Genomic DNA, 17,934 nt, shown 5'->3' on the forward strand with positions numbered 1-17,934 from the left:
GTTCCTATTACTAGGGGGCACAGTTTAACATTTACAAAAAAAGAAAATTAGAAGAGATTTGAGGATGTTTTTCATTCCTAGGATGTGACTGTCACAGAATTATATTTCCAAATCCTAATTGCCAAGAGGACACTTAGGTATCAACCATGTTGCTGTGGATCTGGAGTCACACATAGGCCAGATCAGGTAAGAAGCAGAGTTTCCTTCCCTAAATGACATTAGTGAACCAGATAGGCTTTTTTCTGAAAATCAACAATGTGCTTTATATCTCACATACCATGCATGAGGAAGGAGCTGAGCTCCAATAGCTTGCAATTTTAAATAAACTGTTGGATTACAACTTGGTGTTGTTTGGTCTGGACACAGTACGTTGAAAGGCTTCTTTCCGTGCCGTGAAAACTCTATGACAGGAAGAACTAGCCATTTGGATACAGAATTAGCTCAAAGGTAGAAGACAGAGGGTGCTGGTGGAGGGCTGTTTTTCAGACTGGAGGCCTGTGAACAGCCACAAGGTTCAGAGCTGGATCTTTGTATAAATGATTTGTATTTATATTTTTATGTAAATGATTTGGATGTGGACATAGGAGATATAGTTAGTAAGTTTGCAGATGACACCGATATTGGAGGTGTAGTGGACAGTAAAGAAGGTTAGAGTACAACGGAATCTTGATCAGATGGGCCAATGGGCCGAGAAGAGGCAGATGGAGTTTAATTTAGACGAATGTGAGGTGCTACTTTGGAAAGGCAAATCAGAGCAAGACTTAATAGTAAGATTCTGGGGAGTGTTGCTGAACAAAGACACCTAGGAATGCCAGATCATTGCTCCTTGAAAGTGTAGTTACAGGAAGTTAGGAGAGTGAAGAAGGTGTTTGGTATGCTTGTCTTCATTGGTCAATGCATTGAGTATAGGAGTTGCAAAGGCATGCTGCAGCTGTACAGGACATTGGTTAGACCACTATTGGAATACTGCATGCAATTCTGGTCTCCCTGCTGTAGAACTTGAAAGGGTTCCTAAAAGATTTATATGGATCTTGCAAGGTTGAAGGGCTTGAGCTATAGGGAGAGGCTGAACAAGCTGACACTGTTTTCCCTGGAGCATTGGAGGCTGAAAGGTGACTTATAGAGGTTGATAAAATCATGAGGGGTATGATTTTTTTTGGTTTGTTTGGGATGGTGCTGGTGGTGGACTGAACGGATCACTAATTTCTTGAGGAAGATGGTGTTAACTCACCAACTCCAATAGCGGTGCCTTCCTTTGGAAACAAAAATAGAAATAACTGGAGAAACCCGGACTGTCTGTCAGTATGTGTGGACAGAAAGCAGAATTAGTGTTTCAGAAAAAAGTGACCCTTCTTCAGAACGGCCTTTAGCAAGATGGTTTGGAGATGCCGGTGTAGGAATGGGGTGGACAAAGTTAAAAATCACACAGCACTAGGTTATAGTCCAACAGGTTTATTTGAATGCACTAGCTTTCGAGCGCTACTTCTAAGTTGAAGGAGCAGCGCTCGAAAGCTCGTGCTTCCAAATAAACCTGTTGGACTATAACCTAATGCTGAGTGATTTTTTTTAAAAAAACTTTAGCAAGATGGCGACTCTCCGCGCACTTGACGATTTTCTTTAGAAAGATGGTGGCATGTCTCACTTCACTGCCGTCCCTGCCTCCTTTACCAAGATGGCATCCAGGCCAACGGGGCCCCGCCCTTTGATCACGTGCCCCGCGGATGGGTGTGAGGAGTTTTGGCGCCGGCGCAGTTGCCACGTCGGTGAACACAGTGTGAGCGGGGACTCGGTGGCGTGTCCGCCGCGGGTTTTATAGGCAGCCTCCTCTCACGGTAAGCAGCCGCGAGCAAGTACTCGCCGATGGAGCCTGAATTCAGGGTTTCGTCGCACGGTTTAGGTGCTGAGGAGGGAGTCTTCAGAGCAGCCGGCGGAGCCTGAAGCTGCAGGCCCAGTCTGGAGGGGAGGCTGCAGTCGGGCACGGTGCCCTGTGACAGCACGGCGTGGAGGGAGGGCGGTCTGGGAGCACTGGCCGGATCCCTCTATACCGGCTGCTCCTTACTCCCTGACAGGCTTCAGTCTGCAGCCCCCACTTTTGCTCAGGGTTACCTTTGCCTCAGTGACTCAGGGCCCTCTGTTGCTGAAACTCACAACCACATTCAAACTCGACGTGACCCAGCAGACCTCCCCATCCTTTTGTATTCTGCACTTTAACTTAAATCACTTGTTGCCTGTATCCTATCCCATAGCAGGTCCTGCTCACCAGCGACACCCCTTCTTCCATTTGTCGATTCACTTACCCAGTGCTTCAGACTTATAAGTCCTTAATTGTTTCCTCATCGATCACCCTGCGGCCTTGTCCACCCAATCTCCCCTGTCTCTGTGCTCCTCTTTGAACTCTTTCCATCTCTTTTTCCACCATAACCTGCCATGTTTGTTGACTGTGCCTTCAGCTGTCCAGGCACTCTGCCTGTTCACTGTCTCTCCAATAAGACTTGTTCAAGATGTCACCTTTATGCTCACATGGTGGAGCATTTGTGTCTGAGTCAGAAGATTGTTACCTTAAATCTGTCTCCAGACACAACCTAGCATGATGCATCATGTAATTCTGAGGCATATGGCATGCTTGGTGTTACTATAATCTCCAATGAGTTATTAAATTCAGTCCTTGTTTGCAATCTCGGTTGCAATCCTGATGTCTTGGCCAACATGTCCCTTCAACCAGTTCCCAAAACAAGTGAAACAAAAACAAATGCTGAAGAAATTCAGCAGGTCTAACATTATCTGTGGAGAGAAACAAATTAGTGTTTTGATTTCAATGACTCTTTGTTGCTAAAAGAGTTATTAGATGCAAAATATTAACTGTATTTCTCTCTCCACAATGTTGCCAGACCTACTGAGTTTCTCTGTTATTGTGTACTTCAGGACTCTGGCATCCACAGTATTTTGCTTTCACCCAGAACATGATCTAGTCAGTTATGTTGCTGTGCATGGAACTTTGATTTGTGTAAATCGTTGCCACATTTATAACATTAGAATACTTCAGAACTACGTAATTTGCTCTAGAATGTTTTGAGTCATGAATGAGGCTAAATAAAAACATGCCTAAAAGCATTCATCCAACTGGGGGGGAGAGTCAGAGTTAATGTTTTAAGTTGGTCGGGTTTTCTTCATCTCCATCTTCCTCAGACATGTCAATGTCCATTTGTCCTGCTTGTTCCTGAGATGTTTTCTGTGCTCCCAAAGACCTATCAAGATTTGTGTTCTCTTACCCAGGGTCATTGTTCCTGCTCTTTCCCAGTTATTTGTCTGCAATCCCTGCATTGACTCTTACCTTGAAAGGCCAAGCTTCCAGTTTCTGTGCTCCCTTCCTGTGAGGTGCCTGTGTCTTCCTTTCCTTGCTAGAGATTTTTCTGATGCTCCTGTGGTCCAAATCTCCTGTTTTTCAGCCCCCTCCTGGAGACTCTGCCCAAGATACAATCGTTCTCCTCTGAGCTGTTTTGTACTGCATTGTAGTGCACTCCATTGTTGTGCCTCAGATGTGGATTTTTGTTTTGCAAAGTGCCTCTTGAGATAGTGCTCATTACTGGATCATGATGTTTGGGGCAGATGATAACTTGTACTTTCTTTAAATTGCTAATTACCAATAACTGAATCTGATTTTTTCCATCTTAAAATTATTTCAAATGAATAGAAGTTGACTGCACATTGATCATTCCACTATTCCAATATCTAAACTGGTTAGTTTTTGATTAGTGTTTAATAACTAATTTTTGATTCCTACAAACCTCTTTCTGATATTCCAGTGCAATGCTGAGAGTGTGTTGCATTTTGAGGTGCTACCTTTCAATTGAGACATTAACCTGAGGCCTAAGCTGGATCTGTGCTTTCAACAGCAGTTCCCAAATGACAGGGGGCTGGTATGGGTGGTGAAGTGGGGTTACTGAGACAGTGAATGGACTTATGAACAGCACATTTAGCACCTGAGTCATTGTTTCTTTTCCCCGCCCCCCCATTTTTCCGTATTTGAATGTTTTTACTAGATTTGACCTTGGCATCCTGGTCACTGTTTTTCCCTTCTTCTAAAGACTGTTTAAAGTCACATGTAGGGCTGCAGCTACCCTCGGCCTTGGTTTGGCTGAACTGTCACGATTCCTCACTGCCTGCCATCAGTTTATTTAATACTGTTTGCAGGGGAGGGAAAAGGGGCTGATCCCTCTGCTTTTGGTGGAAGGATGAAAGTGGGTTTGATTGTGTGTGTGTTTGGAAGGGAAGAGAGGTTGATAACGTGCACGGTGAGAGATATGGGAAGAGAGCAGGGCTGTTTACCGAGTGTGGTGGGGAGGAACGAGGAGTTAGTGTGCGTTGGAGAATGGAGAAGGTCCTCACAGCTTTCTGTTGCTGACAGAAATCTCTGACATAAATCATTTTGTGAAAATGTTTTAAAATTCTATTCTCTCACAGTATGTAATGTTAATTAATGAGTTATAAAATGCAAACTTGAGTAATTATATTCTGAGTGTAAATATGTTACTTTTTTGTTGGGTATCTGAGATCCTGTTAATTTCCAAGTGTTAAAAAGGGATCACATTGAAAAATATTTTTGGAAAACCTGATGTAAAGCCTCCCAAGTGGAGAAAGAGCCAGAGATTTTTCTGACAATTTGTTTGCTGACCAATTTGTTCCCTTCAATTATCGTTACCAAAACAGCTTTACTGTCATTATTACATTGCTGTGGCCCTTTCTGTCTGCCAATTTGTTGACATGTTTCCTCGTCACATGAGTGACTGCACTTCAGAGTATTTGACAGGCTGGAAATCGCCTTGAAATACCTGGGGTTGTGAAAAGTGTAATGTAAGGGCAAATCTTTTTGCTGCTGTGAAAAACATCTCCCCATTACAGTTGTAAAAATACTTCTGGCAACCTCCTTGATCCTCATCCTTTGGATATGATATCTTAGTTGTTTCCCTGATGGGGCTGTGTTATATTGTACTGGTTAGACCCAAACCCAAGACTTTTTTTTAATATATGTGCCTACTATGATTCATGTGCATAGATTTTTTTATTAATATTGGCAAATTTCCAGGCTAATCTGCTGTTTCCAGGGATATTCTAGTGTAATGGAGCATTTCTGTGCTCTGGTTGACATCTTTACAAAGTTATCAGAAAATATCTTCTGTTGATTGTTGTGCAATAGTATATCTGGTGTATCAGTTGGATTGGCTTAAATGTGAGGTGATTGTAAAATTTGTGCATAGTTTGGATGTTCTTTGCTAATGTCAGGTTGGTTTATTTTTGCAACAGTGCTGAATTTTATGTAAGGAACTTTAAAAAGCATGTCAGAATGCTGGCACATTTGCCACGTACTTTGTAAGCATCCAACTTGGAACTAGTAAACATGGGCACCTCTGCTTCATTTTCTTTTGTACCAAATGGCAAAATTAGCCAGATGTCTTAATGGTTTAAATACAAAACAGCTCAACTTTGCAAACTGCTATTAAGTTGTTCAGTACCAATTATATTACTGATTTCTCTTGGTCAGCCCCACATGCAGAATAATGTTGTGGTCAGCTGGATGTTTACTAGTTGGTTGTAACAAGGAGTGGTTAGGGTTAGGGTTGAGGGGTGTGGCAAGATTATGTCCAGATCAGGAAGACGTCTAATAGCAAGAAATAGCTTTCTCTCTTGTGCATTTATTTGGACTTTGTTGTAGTTAAATATTTATCTATACTGTATTTATATAGAAAAATAAAAATGTTCATCAATGTTCCTGAAGGACCAGTCTTTCAGCTTTTGTGTGCAGTTTACTCCCCATCCAAATTAAACAGGTTTGTCCACTTCCCATTTGTAACTAAACCTCTGCAATGTAGGTGCTTCTGAGACATGTCTTCTGCTGCTATCAAAACTCTTGCCCCATCCTTAAATCCTTAGCTCATTCAATGCCCTCCTACCCATCCTCCCCATGTTTACCATTGACAAGGTCCAGCTTATTTGAAATAACTTCACTCATTCTGGTAACCTGCACTTTCATTGCCCACGTTTTCCATTGTATCTTAGTAATTTTAGCCTTAGACATTGACAATCTTGGTCAGCAGAATTTGCTGACTAGTCACGCGCTTGACAATGGTGACACTGTTCTCTCCTTGTGCACTAATTTAGTTAGAAATTGCCTTACACATTACATGTGAATGTGTTTTTATTTACTAATTAAACCGCTTCCAATGTTAATATGCACCTTGCAAATCTGTCTCTTCTACCAGAGATTGGGAATCTGGTATAAATTTATTGTACATATGTATGTTAAGCAGGGCTTTGGTTTTTGTCTTAGGAGCCGTACTTGGACTTCAGCAGAATAATTACCGTTACTTTACAAAGTGATGTGCTGACCCTGCCCTTGTTCTTCATTCACATCATAGGTTGTGTGACAACATGATGTGTTATGTTGGATTAATTCATTATTGATTAAGGTGGCATTCTCCTAGTTTAAAGCAACAACTACCTGCTATCAATAATAGTTCCTCACCCTATCCAATTTTAGTAGTTACCCGTACCAGCCAAAATCTGAAGCTTTTACTCATTATACACCATTCCAGCAGATGGCCAGTAACCATGAAAGTAAAGCATGTGCAATGGTCAGCAAACATTTTTGTGTTTGCCTTTCATCTTGCTGTTTTAATTTCTGCACAAAAATGGATAAAACTCACATGTCCATGACATGTCAATGAGTATTTGGATCAGATGCCTAACAACAGTGTTTGTTAAAGTATTTAATTTTTAATTTACAAATAATGAATGTAATAATTATCCACATCTGGATTCCAAAGAAACCAGATGTGGTTAATTATCGGGGAACATCGCTTCTCTCCACCATTGACGACTACCTTTTTTAACTACAGTGCTTTTGCTTTTGTTTTTAACAAGCCTATCTGTTCACCTTTTGTTGTACCTAATTTCAAAACCTTTCTTCTAACCCACCTCCTTGATCACAATTGTAGTTCCTCCATTTCCCTTTCATTTCCTATGCACAGAGTATGTGGGGAAATGGGAGCAGGTTGGTCCCTTGAGCCTGCTTTGCCATTTAATATGGTCATTGCTGAGCTGCGTAGCACCATTTTCCTCCATGAACCCAGTATCTCTTTGATATCTTTAAAACCTAGAAATCTATTGATCTCTGTCTAGAGTGCACTCCGCTGAGGCTGTGCAGCCCTCTGGATAAAAATTCAAAAATTCATAATCCTCTGAGTGAAGACATTCTACCTCCTCGCTATCATAAATGGCCTGCCTTTATTCTGAGATTGTGTCCCTTGGTTCTCCATTTTATACCTATATTTCGTCATTTTAAAGGGCAAGGATACTGTTTTCCTTTAAGAGTGGAGCTTTAAATAAATGCAAGATGCTGGCAGAAAACTTGTCATCTTCATTTTGAATATTAAAAATTTAAATTATTGTGGAGAAAAGCAGCTTAAAAGGTTTTAAATTAATTTGAATGATTTGACGGCCAACTTTCTCCTATAGTAATGGTTCCTCTTATTTCAGTGAGGTGGTTGTGTTAATAAATGATTTAGCGGTTGACATAAAATGGTTAGCTTGCTGTTTTTCTCCAATTATTTTGTTATCTGAGCATTTGTAGCAAATGAATCAAATCAAAGTTTGAGGCTGTAATGTGGAAGTGTGAGACTGTGCATTTTACAAACATAGAAACGAAGGTACGGGTCATTCTGGCATAAAGCACGTTTTGTTAACACAAATTGTGAACATTGTCTGGACAACACAAACTTTCTACTGAATGGGTATGGCGATCTTGTACAGTATGATTTTCTATAGCACAGGGGTTGCAGAGAAACACAACTTTCGCATTATAGCAGAATGGCCTGTAGTGGGGGACCCATGATGGGCAGGAACGTTATCACATAAAAGTTTTTAAACTGCTGGTAAATGGTCAATCATAAACTGTATAAGAGTAGGAGTAGTAGATTGTTTAGTTAAATAATACATTCTGCTGAAATTGGACGTGTGTGTTGATGAGTAAACATTTGAACTTCAAAGGCTGATTGCTGTTCAAGCTAGATATGAGAACTTTGTCTATACCAGGGCTGGGGAACCTGCGGCCTTCTAGGCCATTGTGTGGAGCCTTTTGAATGAATCCAAATTTTGCAGAACAAATCTTTTATTTTTAAAATCTTAAAATGAATGTATTTAAAATACCAGAGAGTAATAGTAAATTCAAGGAAATAATCCTCTCAGACTGACCGTCACAATTCAAAAATTGGTGAGTCATAAGGCTTCTAAAGAACTACAGATGGAATTAATTGAGCTCTTAGAAGATGACATTTTAAAGTCCTTATTTGACGCTCAGAAAGATCCGATTGAAATATGGAAAAATGCAATGGAATACCCATGCCTTCAGCAATATGCACGGAAAATGCTTTCTTGCTTTTCAACCTCTTATTGCTGCGAATCTACATTCTCCTACTTAACCAAAATCAAGATGCCCTTAAGGTCACAAATGATGGATACCCATCTAGAGGATCAGCTAAAACTGCAGACCTCCATACTGCAACCAAATATTCAAATACTTTCCTACAAAAAGCAGTCACAACAAAGTCATTAAAAGATTAGTTAACTTCAGAATTAACAATTTTTTTTCATTTTTTTTGGTTAGTTAGTACATAGTAATTAGATTATTTACAAAATAATGTGAATTTTGAAGAATATATCATTGAAGTTTCTTGGATGTGGCCTTATTAGATTACAACTAACATAATGCGGCCTTCCAACATGAAAAGGCTCCCCACTTCTGGTCTATACTGTTATGAGCAGGGGTAGATTGGACACCCTCTTCTACACCAATGATTACAATGATGGCTGATCATTTGCCTTAATAACACTTTCTACCTTTCATGCAAAAGCCAGTATTGCCCGAAAAACCAAAAATCTGTGAATCTGAACTTAAGTTTTTCCACAAGCCTCTGGATAAACAGTTCTGAAGATTTACAATCGCTGAGAAATTTGTCCTCATCTCCATGCTAAAGAAGAATATACTTCCCCTTGAGGGAGTTCATCAGACTAATTCATGAGATGACAAGATGGCCCTCCAGGATGAGGAGACTGGGTCTGCATTCTGTAGAATTTAGAATGAGAGATGCTATCATTGAAACACACAAAATTCTACAGGGTAGATGTAAGAAAGATGATCCCCCTGGCTGGAGAAACTAGGGCACATAGTCTCAGAGGAAGAGGTAAGCCATTTAGGACTGAGACAAAGATTTTTTTCACTGAAGGTGGATGAATCTTTGGAATTCTCTTCCCCAAGGGTTATAGATGCTCAGCCATTAAGTATGTCCAAGGCAGAGATTAATATCGAGAAATTTATCAAAGACATCAAGAGATATGGGAATAATGCAGGAAATGACATTGAGATTGTAATAGTTGAATGACAGAGCAGGCTCAATGGGCCAAATGGACTTCTCTTCCTATTTCCAGGTTCCCATGTAAATGATCGGCGTCATATTCTAAGACCATGTCATTGTTCTTAATTCATTGTTCCAGATTTCCCAGCCAGAAGACAAACTATGAGTCTACTCCAGGTGTGGTCTTGCCAAAACCCTGTAAAATCTGTTAATTCAGAGAGCATTTGAGTCTTCAGGTATTATGGCTTTGATATTGCATTTCTCTGGGAATCTAACTGTCTCACACATTCAAGCATGGGAAGAAATAAATGTTTCAGTGCAGCATTGGAAGTCAGCAGGAAGGAGTATGTGATGTGAATAGGATAGTTGTATTTAAGGGGAAGCCAACTTAGTACTTTAGAAAGGGAATACAGGATTTGTTACTTGACTGTGAAGGTTTATTCAATTGGACTAAATGGCCCTATTCTATATAATTTACTGAAAGATTGATAAAAGTGAGATACATGTGAATCTCCTATTGTGTTGCATATACTTAAGTGCCACATCCTGCTCGTCTAGGAATGTTGTACCACATAATTATAATCCTGTGTTACTTTTCATAATTCAGCGCTATATTTAGTTTCCGGTCAGTGTTTTCCAATATTTGACTTTTAAAACATCATTCAAGATATAATATTGGAGGCAAAATCACAGGGAACTTCACAATGTTTTTGTCTTAGTTAGTAAAGGATGCAGTTCTATTTATGCTAGAAGTACTTGTGTTAACTTCTTATCAAACAGGCACTTCATTCAGCATTTCTGACAGGCTGGCTTTGATCAGCAGCCTGTTAATGGAGAGAATTACTTGTGTTCGCCCACATCACTGCAACACTAGCAAGGTGACTCAGCTCACTGGTATCTCTTTCATCCTTTATGCCACAAGCAGTGAGACAATTTGTAGTGGATTAGAACTGACTTCAGCAGTGAAGACTTAGCCTTGAAGTCAGCTTGGGATCAGAACAATGCCACAAATCAGCTCTGTCTATCCATCTGATCGGACCACTGATTCCTTGAAAGTAATATGCTTGCTCAAAGATAAAACTGTGACAGTAATTTATCAGTGATTCCCTGAGGAACTTCAAATTGCACCTTCCCACTATTTCTGATCTTGTTAACAGTCTCCTCTCAGTTGAAAAAGGACGGCTTGTTCCATGTGACTTTGACATAAGTTATGTTGCAGTTTCAATTCAGGCCCTTGGTCTCTGTCCTTTCTGGTTACTTGATTACATACCCATGAGTCAGTGATCAATATCAACCTGAATATCCCTGTGAAACTTTTCAGCCTATTTATTGACATTTATAATGCAGTAAATGAACAACGTTTTCCTATTTTAGTTCACATTTTGGAATGAGCTGTGTCAATTTATGAATTTAAATGCTGCACAAGCATTGCATGACTTTTTTATGTGCTCAAGGGCTGGAGCATAACTAGCTTCTGGAAAAGTGGCTTTCTGCAATGTTTTGCAGACACTGTTTTCATGAAGTCTGTATCTTAAATGTTCGTTAACTTTCAATTTAATAATCGCAGAGACATGAGCAAATGGAACTTACAACTACTTTTCTATGAACACTCTCCTCCTAGGATCATCAAAAACTGCCTAAAACTTTCCTTTGAATTTTGTTTTCAGGATATCTTGCTGGCCAATCTTCTCTGTGCTCCCTCCACCACACTAACAACCCTTGACCACATTTTGCAAAGCCAAATTATTGAATTTGCAGAGAAAAAAAATAGTTGATGTATTACAATGCTGGAGCTTTGTAAAAACAATCAGTGCAATGGTTATAGAATTTGTTCTTTGACGGCCCCCTTGTGGTATAGTGGTAGTGTCCCTACCACTGGACCAGGAGGGCTGGGTTCAAGTTCTATCTGCTCCAGCAGTGTGTAATAACATCTCTGAACAGGTTGATTAGAAAGATAGAAATTGTCCTTTTGAGCTTGAATTAGAATCTGTAGGGTGCATTTTGAACTGCTTTACTGTTCTGGTGAAATATTAATGGTTACTGGATCTTGTAGCACTGGTGGGAAAAATGAATTGCAATCAGTTAAGAATACCACAGGAGTGTTAATGTCGAGACGTCAGTATGTTTTCTTTACCCATAGTGTGCTGATAAACTACCTGGTGACAGATGGGTGCTTCTAAAATAAATCCTGATCCGCCAGATCACTGAAACTGAGTTTGTGAGTAGCAACATAAACACCAGAGTTGGTGTTCTGCATGTGTGAAATTCATTAAAGCAAGTGGTCATAGAGTCATAGAGATGCACAGCATGGAAACAGACCCTTCAGTCCAACCTGTCCATGCCAGCCAGATAACCCAGCCCAATCTAATCCTACCTGCCAGCACCCGGCCCATATCCCTCCAAACCCTTCCTATTCGTATACCCATCCAAATGCCTCTTAAATGTTGCAATTGCACCAGCCTCCACCACTTCCTCTGGCAGCTCATTCCATACACGTACCACCCTCTGTGTGAAAACGTTGCCCCTTAGGTCTCTTTTGTATCTTTCCCCTCTCATCCTAAATCTCTGCCCTCTAGTTCTGGACTGCCCAACCCCAGAGAAAAGACTTTGCCTATTTATGCTAACCATGCCCCTCATAATTTTGTAAATCTCTATAAGGTCACCTCTCAGCCTCCGACGCTCCAGGGAAAATAGCCCCAGCCTGTTCAGCCTCTCCCTATAACTCAAATCCTCCAACCCTGGCAACATCCTTGTAAATTTTTTCTGAACCCTTTCTAGTTTCACAACATCTTTCTGATAGGAAGGAGACCAGAATTGCACGCAATATTCCAACAGTGGCCTAACCAATGTCCTGTATGGCTGCAACATGGCCTCCCAACCCCTGTACTCAATACTCTGACCAATAAAAGAAAGCATACCAAATGCCGCCTTCACTATCCTATCTACCTGCGACTCCACTTTCAAGGAGCTATGAACCTGCACTCCAAGGTCTCTTTGTTCAGCAACACTCCCAAGGACCTTACTATTAACTATATAAGTCCTGCTACGATTTGCTTTCCCAAAATGCAGCGTCTCGCATTTATCTGAATTAAACTCCATCTGCCACTTCCCTGCCCATTGGTCCATCTGGTCCAGATCCTGTTGCAGTCTGAGGTAACCACCTTCGCTGTCCACTACACCTCCAATTTTGGTGTCATCTGCAAACTCACTAACTATACCTCTTATGCTCACATCCAAATCATTTGCATAAATGACAAAAAGTACCGATCCTTGTGGCACTCCACTGGTCACAGGCCTCCAGTCTGAAAAACAACCCTCCAGCACCACCCTCTGTTTTCTACCTTTGAGCCAGTTCTGTATCCAAATGGCTAGTTCTCCCTGTATTCGGTGAGATCTAACCTTGCTAATTAGTCTCCCATGGGGAACCTTGTTGAATGCCTTACTGAAGCCCATATAGATCACATCTACCGCTCTGCGCTCATCAGTCTTCTCTATTACTTCTTCAAAAAAACCCAATCAAGTTTGTGAGACATGATTTCCCACACACAAAGCCACGTTGACTATTCCTAATCAGTCCTTGCCTTTCCAAATACATGTACATCCTGTCCCTCAGGATTCCCTCCAACAACTTGCCCACCACTGACATCAGGCTCACTGGTCTATAGTTCCCTGGCTTGTCTTTACCGCCCTTCCAATCTTCCGGCACCTCACCCGTGACTATCGATGATACAAATTTCTAAGCAAGAGGCCCAGCAGTCACTTCTCTAGCTTCCTACAGAGTTCTAGAGTACACCTGATCAGGTCCTGGGGTTTTATCCACTTTCATGCGGTTCAAGACATCCAGCGCTTCCTCTTCTGTTGTATGGACATTTTGCAAAGTGTCACCATCTATTTCGCTACTTTCGGTATCTTCCATATCCACTTCCACAGTAAATACTGATGCAAATTTCTCGTTTAGTATCTCCCCCATTTTCTGCGGTTCCACACAAAGGCCGTCTTGTTATTCTTTGAGGGGCCTTATTGTCTTGCTAGTTACCCTTTTGTCCTTAATGTATTTGTAAAAACCCCTTGGAATTTCCTTAATTCTGTTTGCCAAAGCTATCTCATATCCCCTTTTTGCCCTCCTGATTTCCCTCTTAAGTATGTTCCCACTGCCTTTATACTCTTCTAAGGATTCCCTCGATCTATCCTGCCTATACCTGACATATGCTTCCTTCTGTTTCTTAACCAAGCCCTCAAATTTCCTTAGTCATCCAGCATTCCCGATACGTACCAGCCTTTCCTTTCACCCTGACAGAAATATACTTTCTCTGGATTCTCATCATCTCATGTCTGAAGGCTTCCCATTTTCCAGGCATTCCTATACCGTAAACATCTGCCCACAATCAGCCTTTGAAAGTTCTTGCCTAATACCATCAAAATTGGCCTTCGTCCAATTTAGAACTTTAACTCTTAGATCTGGTCTATCCTTTTCCATCACTATTTTAAATCTAATAGAATTATGGTCCCCCACTGACACCTCAGTCACCTGCCTGCCTTATTTCCCACCTTCTCTAGTAGGTACATCCATATACTGAATCAGAAAAGTTTCTTGTACGCACTTAACAAATTCCTCTCCATCTAAACCCTTAACACTATGGCAGTCCCAGTCGATGTATGGAAAGTTAAAAATCCCCTCCCATAACCATCCTATTATTCTTACAGATAGCTGAGATCTCCTTACAAGTTTGTTTCTCAGTTTCCCTCTGACTATTAAGAGGTCTATAATACAATCTCAATAAGGCTGCCAATTCCGACTACGGTGCAACCTATAGATTAAGATTTGGAGATGCTGGTGTTGGACTGGGGTGTACAAAGTTAAAAATCACACAACACCAGGTTATAGTCCAACAGGTTTAATTGGAAGCGCGCTAGCTTTCGGAGCGACGCTCCTTCATCAGGTGATAGTGGAGGGCTCAATCGTAACACAGAATTTATAGCAAGAATTTACAGTGTGATGTAACTGGAATTATACATTGAAAAATTGATTCTGTTAAGCCTTTCATCTGTTAGAATACAGTGATAGTCTCACTTTCGTGTGTAAATCACAAAACTTTTTAAATTATAGTTGCATTCTTGGGTTAGCTGTTACCAATGGTGATAGCTAGGCAATATGTTGAAGGTGTTGGCCCCTGTGTTCTCTGTCTATGCCATGATGTTTAGATTGATTCTAATCTAAAAAGTGAGATAACAGAGTTTTACATAAATTCATGCAGTTTTTGAGCTCAGAGTTCTACATGAACGCATGCAGTTTTTGAGCAAAGTACAACGTAACAATGCCTTCCAAAGGTACACAAAGCCAACACGCCGGGACGTCCCATTGTGTCGGGCAATGGGACCCTATGTGAGAATCTCTCCGGCTATGTAGAAGGCATCTTGAAACGTATTGCACAGGGGATCTCCAGCTTCTGTCGCGACACTACGGATTTCTTACAGAAACTCAGCACCCACGAACCGTTGAACCGGGAACATTCCTTGTCACAATGGACGTTTCCGCACTCTACAGCAGCATCGCGGGCAACAGCCTCAGTACTCAACACCAACAACTGCCAGTCTCCAAACACCATCCGACAACTCATCCGCTTTATCCTCGATCACAACGTCTTCACCTTTGACAACCAGTTCTTCATCCAGACACACGGAACAACCACGGGGACCACATTTGCACCCCAATATGCCAACATTTTTATGCACAGGTTCGAACAAGATTTCTTCTCTATGCAGGATCTCCAACCAACATTGTGCACCAGATACTTTGACGACATTTTCTTCCTCTGGACCCATGGCGAGGAGTCACTGATAAAACTATACCGTGACATCAACAAGTTTCATCTCGCCATTAAACTCACCATGGACTACTCTCGACTATCTGTCTCATTCTTAGAAACATGCGTCTCCATCAAGGATGGACACCTCAACACCACACTCTACCGCAAACCCACAGACATCCTCACAATGCTACACCTCTCCAGCTTCTACCCAAAACATATTAAAATAGCCATTACCTATGGACAAGCCCTACGCATACACTGGATCTGCTCAGATGAGGAAGAACGTGATGGACACCTGGAAGTACTCAAGGATGCCCTCACAAGAACGGGGTATGATGCTCAACTCCTCGACCGCCAGTTTCGACGTGCCGCAGCAAGGAACCATAATGACCTCCTCAGGAGACAGACACATGCTGCAACTGACAGGGTACCCTTGATTTTTCAGTACTTCCCAGGAGCTGAAAAATTACACCATGTTCTTCGTGACCAGCAACACGTTATCAAGGAGGATGAGCACCTCACCAAGACCTTCCCCACACCTCCACTACTTGCCTTTAAACAACCACCAAACCTCAAACAGATCGTTGTTCGTAGCAAACTGCCCGCCTCTCAGGACAACTCCATACAACCCTGTCACGGTGGAGGCTGTAAGACGTGTCAGATTGTGGGCATAGATACCACTATTACGCATGGGAATACCCCTCACCTTGTACATGGCAGGTACTCATGTGACTCAGCCAATGTTGTCTAATACGTTGCAGGCAAGGATGCTTGGAGGCATGGTACATTGGGGAGACCGAGCAAAGGCTACGACAACGGATGAATGAGCACCGCACAACAATCAACAGACAGGAGGGTTCCCTCCCAGTTGGGGAACACTTCAATGGTCCAGGACATTCAGCCTCGGACCTTCGGGTGACCATCCTCCAAGGTGGACTTCGTGATAGGCAGCAAAGAAAAGTGGCCGAGCAGAGGCTGATAGCTAAGTTCGGTACCCATAGGGAGGGCCTCAACCGGGAACTTGGGTTCATGTCACATTACAGGGCACTGAAGAGGCTTCCATTTTTTTAAACACATGCCCTTGTATTCAAATTATGATTTCTCAATAAGTGTATTCTTTTGCTTGTTTATATAGATTTCACTCTGCTTAAATGGTATTTCCCTGTTCACTCTTGAATATACAGATATCCCACTTGACTGTTGAAAGCTGATGAATATTTAAATCGCAGGAACTCATGCTCCAAACTTAATTTCTCTCCACATGTCTTTACATTGAAATGAAATTCTTGTGCCCAAGATAAGACTGGTGAACTGTCCCCCCTCTCAATTCCAGCTGATGACAACAGAGCTTAAATTTAAGAGGGTGGTGACATGGCCAATTTAATTAATAATCACACTGCTGTGTACAAGTTGGTCTAAGATGTAAGCCAGTAAAAAGTGAGGTCTGCAGATGCTGGAGATCAGAGCTGAAAATGTGTTGCTGGTTAAAGCACAGCAGGTCAGGCAGCATCCAAGGAACAGGAAAGTTTAATCAGGATCAAGGTCCTGATGAAGGGCTCCGGCCCGAAACGTCGAATTTCCTGTTCCTTGGATGCTGCCTGACCTGCTGTGCTTTAACCAGCAACACGTTTTCAGCTAAGATGTAAGCCAGCCAGTTAGCCAATGAGTTAGTTTTATTTCACACACTCAAGTAAGATTGCAGAAATCTGTAAAAGTTTAATAGCTGCTAGTTGCAGGGTTTCTCATTGGCGCAGTATTGTCTGATAATTTTATCTTTTCCACCGAGAGAGTGGGGTTGATTTAGAATTCTATCTTAATGGTTGCAACATTGAAGTCTTGTGGTGGGTTTTCAACTCGTAGTTTTTGAGGAAAAAATTGAGAGAGTGAGGGAGCTTTTGCTTCGTGGCAGTTTCCTTCTGTATTCTTAGATCAAATACAGTGTGTTTTTCATCTGACCTCAGCCTTGATGCCACTGCCAAGCAGCTTGTGCTCACCTCAAATGCAACATTTTAGCTGTAATACGAATGTCCTTTTGCTTTGAAAAGTTATTTTTAGAAAGCTTTCAATACATGCAGTTGATGATCAACTTATAAATGCATGCATCCAGCCAGTGACATTTCAAAATTTTCAAAATTTATTTGACATTTTTTTTAATTATGAAAGGCTAGTCCTGAAACTATACTGGATTTTCCAGCTGCACATGATCTTCCATTAGTAGCTGAAGCAAAATATGAGAGATGCCAAAAATCTGAAATTAAGGTGGGAAATGCTGGCACTTTGGCAGCAGCATACTGAGAGAAACAGTTCATGCTTGCAACCACTAACTCTTTATCAGAACATCGTGTGCTGTCTCTCATCAGGTGCTTTTTAATGATCGCTTTGATTTGTTCATAGGGTCACTTAGAAAACATGAAGCTCAAGGAGATTGAGAGGACAGCCATTCAGTCCTGGAGTCCTGCTTCTCACCATCCACTCTATTTGGCTACAGGTAACTTCAGACAATTTATCGAAACTGAAATTATGATAGACTGTTGCTGCTTTGGAATGAGTAGTAATCGTTAATTATTGTGATTATTGAAGTGAAATGCATGCTTCATGTCTTTGTGTGGAATTATGCTTTAAGAAATAATATTTGTTTTATTCCTACATTGTGTGAATTTACAAGATAATTTTTGGAGTATATATTTAGAAGAAAGTGAGATAATGCACTAGAAAAT

General features: G+C 41.3%; 1 protein-coding gene across 1 annotated transcript in view; it reads left to right on the forward strand.

Moving 5' to 3' along the window:
- The first annotated feature begins 1,750 nt into the window (after positions 1-1,750).
- sec31b (SEC31 homolog B, COPII coat complex component) overlaps positions 1,751-17,934 on the forward strand; it is an 87,556-nt gene continuing 71,372 nt past the window's right edge. The window contains exons 1-2 of the mRNA XM_060854430.1: positions 1,751-1,832; positions 17,612-17,705. Of these exons, the coding sequence (XP_060710413.1) occupies positions 17,627-17,705 (79 nt within the window). The 5' untranslated portion in view covers positions 1,751-1,832; positions 17,612-17,626. The remainder of the gene's footprint in view (positions 1,833-17,611; positions 17,706-17,934) is intronic.

Source organism: Hemiscyllium ocellatum, chromosome 43, assembly GCF_020745735.1.
Source record: "Hemiscyllium ocellatum isolate sHemOce1 chromosome 43, sHemOce1.pat.X.cur, whole genome shotgun sequence".
Taxonomy (NCBI): Eukaryota; Metazoa; Chordata; class Chondrichthyes; order Orectolobiformes; family Hemiscylliidae; genus Hemiscyllium; species Hemiscyllium ocellatum.